Here is a 6,141-nt window from a genome sequence, read left to right as displayed (position 1 = left end):
CCGTCCCACCAGGAGTTTTGTATGTGTGTGTGTGTGTGTGTGTGTGTGTGTGTGTGTGTGTGTGATAATTATGGCCAAAGTTTGTGCTGAAATGTGTGCATACCTGTACTAATGGAGGAACATCCATATGTTCTGTGACTATTGAGTGACTTGTCAACTAATTTGTTATAAGCTGCCCAGGGACTACGGATGAAAATTAGCTCCTTAGCTAACTCTGGTGAATAAATAAAAGAAATTACTCAACTTCTTTCTAGAAGAACTTCGAAGAAGTTTACTAAAGTGGGTAAAGTAATACAGTCTGAGAGTAAGTGCCAGAGAAGATGACGTTTGGGGTAAAACGTTTCTATTCATTCAGGCATTTGCAATGAAGTTGGTTTGCTGGGGCTGATGTTTGATGTTGTTTCACCTGGTATCTTACCAGTGGTTCTGAATTTGATTATTACAGCAATAAACTGCAGCGATTAAGAGAATTTTCAAGGATTATTTTAATCACTTTTTGCAGAAACTATGTGGGTGATACAGACAACTTCCAAGCAATGAAATAACACAATGGTTGGTTAACATTTTGCATTAAATATCTTCCAAAACAGCAACAAAATTCCTGTAACTTCCTTTCCCTAACACAGACACATTCAGCTTAATTCTTGTAACGGTTTATTTCAAGTGTCTCTTTTTGATTTTGCTCTGTCAGCATATTTAGGTTTCTCTTTTTTCAGTTTAAGCCTTTTCACAGTTCTGCTTTACAACTTAAAATCAACGAATAGTTTTCTCAGAAGATTCTCGCTTCCTTGCACTTTCTTGCACTCGTGCAGAGTGAGTCAGTTTCAGTTTTATTTACCATTTAGAAATATATGGATAACTTTTTCAGAGAGGAGCAATTAGGAAACGTAGGGCCTGTTGTGAGTCCCCAGGCTGTTTCTATATGCTCCCTGCTTACTTACTTACTTATGTGTATAAAGAAAACCAAAAACAAAGAAACAGTTGTACTGCAATTGAGCCCCTGTATTTGAGTGGCAGAATTAATTCTGACATTTGTTATATACTGTATTGACATTGTATTTATCTTTTATTTTGTTCTGTTGATAGATGGAGTTTAACTTGATGTTAGGGCTGAGTGATAATTCAAATTCATTTATTGACCTTCATACATCTTTATTATATGGTAGAACCATATAGTAAAGATGTATGTTAATTGGTTAATTGGTGATATTTCTGTCATCATAAAATGCGCCATAGTCTTGTCCTTTGTATTGACTGACAAATCTTCATGTCTTTTTATCAGCAGGATCAGGGGAGGGATGTGGAAAGATCATTCAGCGATTCCCCAAGAAGGACTGGGAGGGAACGGCCTTTCCTCAGGGGGTGGAGATGGTGAGTGAAAACATCTTCCTATAAACTCAAGAATACCTCAAACTGAACAGAGCTATATTACCTGGGTATTATAACGTTAAAATTGTTTAAATCAAAATATGGTTTGAACATGTTGGATATGTTGTAGTAGTTCTAGTAGTAGTAACTCAGAACACCATATTCTGTCTTTACTTGGCAGCATTAAAGCTTTGTATCGACTACAAATATAATAACTTCCTGTTTAGAAATGTTAATGATCAATCCATGATTGACTAATCACTGGGAAGAATTTCAAGAATATGCAACAGTGCTGAGAGTTGATTTGACAATGATCAAACAGACAGAGGACAAACCTCTGTGTGTGGGAAGAGTGGCAAAAAATGTCAACAATTCACGCTTCAGTGTCCCTCTGTCTGTTTGCTTCTACATACACATATACTACATTGCAGGACAACATTTAGCCTTCATCTCCTTTTATTTTGCATGATGTTTTGCATTATAATTTTATGACTGGTAGAAATCCGTTATGAAACTCTGAGTATAATTAACAGACTGGTGTCTGAATGGTTGCATCATTATTGTGACTGAGGACTTTGTCAATATGACAATTTCATCTTTCATAACAGGAGAACAGACAACAACTCTGGAACAGTTAATGTGTGATGTGCACAGGTTGAAAAGTATTTTTCTGGTTAACAAGTGTCCTTGTCTTTACCCCCTACCCATTACCAGCTTCCTGGTGGTCAAGAATGGTTTCTGCTATGTGAGAACAAAAATACTGTAATAGAAGAAATATTTGAAAGCATTTTCAGTGTCACAAAATGACAGATTATGTCCCAAAGAATTTTCATGTTTTAAAAACACATTTGCCCTTTGGAGCTTTGCAGCAGATATTGGCATTTCCTGTTTCAGATAAATTCATAATGATTGTTTACTCAAAAGTATGTTTTTAAACCGTTTCCACGTTCACTAATTGGGAAATATCTTCTCTCAGAAGCGTTTTTTTTACATGTCCAGCCTATAATCTGGTTCCCACTGCTGTCTGTCTCCATCTTTCTCTGCAGGAATAGTTGCTTCTTAGTTTGTTCCCTCCCTAGGAGGAGGCATAGGGTTTCTGTGACTGGGGGTCTGTTATCCTTACATGGACAATGCAATGGATGGACAAATATTTGCTTATCAGGACTGGGGAAAAACTGTAAATCTCTAGGGCAACATTAGCAGTTAACAGTATCATACTTTACAGGACATAGTGCCTGTTTTATATCTGCTTTTGTTCATTTATATTGGCTACTGCAGATAAGCTTTTAATGACTAAGCAGAATGATTTTGGCAGTTGACGCGGAGAGAAAACCGCAAGTGACTCTCGATCCCAACACAGTACTCAATCCTTTGAAAACTACGATACAGCACATACTTCTGTAATATTGATTTTTTTCCCCCCTGTTCTCTTCAAAACAGCATCATGAATTACATGTAAAAACCATGTTTTTTGGATTATATTTCTTTCTGTTGAAAACTCAGACAGAGTTTTGGTGGAGGTCACAGGGCGTGATGCAGAGCAGCAGCAGGTGTAGAGGCCAACAAGTTGCATAATAACAGATATGTAAACCAAGATAAATGGAGAGAGCTAATGTAAACATCCTCAACATCTCAGATGAGGTAATGTTTTTTTCCACTATGACAGGATCCTTGGAGGCAGGAGAGGCAGAATAAGGTTATAACATTAAACTGCTGGAAATAAGTTATTTCAGATGAATAGTGAATTGTTTTGTTTGTCTCTTAGTGGTTGATAAATGATGGAGGTTATCATGGCTGCAGCTGAAATCTTTGGCTCTGTGCAGACCTGGTCAATAGAGATACTATTATGCCATGACTCTCGTTTATGCAATGGTATTTATAAGGTAATTGAGGACAAGTGTGGCTGTTATTCCAGCACAAATAGACATATTGTGAGTGGGTGGTTTGAAGTCTGTTGGTGGCCATCAAGTGTCTTGTGAGTTATTGCTGAGAGATGAGCAATAGCGTGACATACAGGGAAGCATAGTACTCCTCAAAGCCTGCGAACGACTGGTGGAACTATAAAAAAAAAATGAAAGTATGTCCTGTCCAGACAAAGGGTCGAGAAGAATTTTCGAGGTTAAATCTTCTTGATATGAGGTTGAAACCCTAGCACCAGTCTTTAACCTTTCTGTGACTCTGAGGAAACCAGGATGGGTGTATTCTCTCAGCATCATCCCTCAAGTATCCTGTCATGGTTTCATAGAGTTTAAATATAGAAACACTGCCGCAAGTTTAGCTAAATCTATTAGCTTAGTGTTTCCAGATGTCATTGAGGACCTGAGGACCGATTTTTTTTTTTTTTTTTTGTGTGGGTGTGTGTGAATTTTTTGTATTCCATCTCACTGAAGTGATCCCCCCAATGCCTCTTCATTATGTGTCAGCCTCGACTGAAATTGAGACATACTGCAATCCCCAGTGAGCAAAGAAAGCATAAGGCATGATGTTTCTCATTGAAGGCAGTGAGCCTGAGCTGAAACAAGAGGATGCATTCAATGCTAGACCTTTGTTTTTAAATCCTTTTTGGCAAATTTCCCACATATTTGTTGAAACTTAGGCAGATACTGTTCTTCTGAGATACAAGCACATGTACAAGTATAATATAGAATATTAAATAACATCCTGAATAAGATTCATATGTTAACATCTTCAGTTATCTCTATGAAAAAACAACCAGAGGAGTAAGCAAGGACAGGAAAGGGGGGGGGCGTTTGTTTCCTACTATGTGGTGTGTGACAAACTCTGGTCAAAAGCCAAATGACTGAAATTCCAACTTTGAAGCTTTAATGAAGATACACCATAGTGTTTAACAGACCCACTAAGCAATTTGCATTTTGGCTCTGTTTTGGGCTGGTATGTAAACCATTATTATTTGCAGATTTTCTCTACTCCGTGAAAAAGAAAATGACTCATTTACAAACACATCTGTAGAAAGCAGTGGATGAAGCTGAGCACGAAAAGCAGTTTGCGGTCACAACAGGCCCCCAGCAAACTAAATAACCACAGATGAGGAATGCACCAAGAAAAAGCGTTTACAACTTGTGCTAGGAAAAATGTGTTTCTAATCTTTTCAGGCAAGTGATGATGATAGGAACCAGCTCAAATCCTCATCTATTATGGATGAGTCAGGTCTGTAGATGGAGGTCAGTACGTTGTTCACCTTGTACATTTCCATCATCTCGCCCTCCAGTATCAGAGCTGATGTTATACTGTAAACGAACTAAGGTTCTGGAGGTTGTTGTGGGGACGCTTTAATGTTTAAATTCCACCAAATTTCAGGCTGAAGATTTGTTGGTATGATCACATTTTAGTTGGAGCCATGGTTGGTACTGTCATATTGTTCTCATTTGCCTTTTTCCTCTGAGCAACTACTACGAGGACATGGATCTCGTGACAAACAAAGCTGAGCTGTGTTTTGCTAAAAGGAATAACAATAAGGTTAACTTGAACTTGAATCTAATAAATACGTGACTGGCAAATTGAGCTTGTCTGTATTTTATTATTAGTTTGAGCTTATTATTATACCATATAAGTAATATAGTGATCAACCTTGCTGTGATGAGCAGACTTCTACTGATTTTCAAATTTCAAAGACAGTTATGTGTGCCCATGCTGCTTGCTTTGCCTCACAGTGCAACTAACCCACCAATGCCTTCAGTTACCTCTGGGTTAAGCGATCTCAGTCATGTTTGTCATCATCATGAAAAATATTCTTTTTCCTAGGTTTGGAGAGTGACTCTATTTTGTTATTTAGATCTACCACCAGAAAGTTTACAGCAAGGAAATGAAATGTGCCACACAAATGCCAAAGGAATGCCTGGAATTACTTTGGTGTTCACTGTTTAATTGCTGAGTTTGTTCGTTTAATTACAAGCCCCATTTGTTGAATGTTTGGAATATGTGAATGGTCATAACATCTGCTGCTCGTAGGTGGCATATTGGTATCGAAGGTAGATTTCTCAGTTATTCTTTTAAACCTCATGTGTACTCGTTTATTTCAGACTTTTTTCTGCTTCTAACAGGCACGGTTTCTTTCATGTTTAATGGGCTGTATTAATTGCAGGTATAAAGTCTACATTGTAAGACAACCAGATGGACATTAAGCTTTTTTAAATCTATCTAATCCAAGTATTGGTGAATGTTTGGAGTAAAAACGTTTTAGCTGAACCTTCTTTTTACAAGTTACCAGCAAACTGAGTTGTACCTAAATCAAGTGCTTTGTGTTTTAACACAGTGGAACCAGTTTATCTCCAATTCATAGCAGGAAGGTTTTTGTTTAATGCTGTTTGTTGCGTACAAAACAAATTGAGTTTGTATTTTAACACTGATTTTTCCTGATTTTTCAAAGTGGGTTCATCCCTTCAGAAACTTTGTACAAAGCGCTTTAAATGCACAGATGTTACTACACGTGTAATTTGAATATTAATACCTTTTTAAAAAAAAACAACAACACAGTATTAATGTCGGCATTTTATAGCTCCACAAAAGATGTTATGTTTGTCTGTCAGCAGGATTGAGGAAGAACTACTGGCCTGATTTTCATGAAATGTGGTGGAAAGATGTGGCCAATACAATAACGATTAACCTATGGCAAAATTTATTGAATTTGTCGTGCGTGTGTGAACCCGTTGTAATGAAAGTAAATGATATCTGCCGTGACTTAATAAACAACAAAACATAACAGCCAACTCAGACATACCTGCAAATTCAGCAGGTATGTAAGAAATAAGCAAT

General features: G+C 37.4%; 1 protein-coding gene across 2 annotated transcripts in view; it reads left to right on the top strand.

Annotated features, from left to right (window-relative positions):
- sbf2 (SET binding factor 2) overlaps nucleotides 1–6,141 on the top strand; it is an 85,489-nt gene that overhangs the window by 11,497 nt on the left and 67,851 nt on the right. For both annotated transcript variants that reach the window (XM_035682562.1, XM_035682561.1), the window contains exon 2: nucleotides 1,283–1,371. In XM_035682562.1, the coding sequence (XP_035538455.1) occupies nucleotides 1,283–1,371 (89 nt within the window). The remainder of the gene's footprint in view (nucleotides 1–1,282; nucleotides 1,372–6,141) is intronic.

This window comes from Morone saxatilis, unplaced genomic scaffold (assembly GCF_004916995.1).
Source record: "Morone saxatilis isolate NCDOM2014 unplaced genomic scaffold, NCSU_SB_2.0 Contig11, whole genome shotgun sequence".
NCBI lineage: Eukaryota > Metazoa > Chordata > Actinopteri > Moronidae > Morone > Morone saxatilis.
This window is presented reverse-complemented; position numbering and strand designations above follow the sequence as displayed.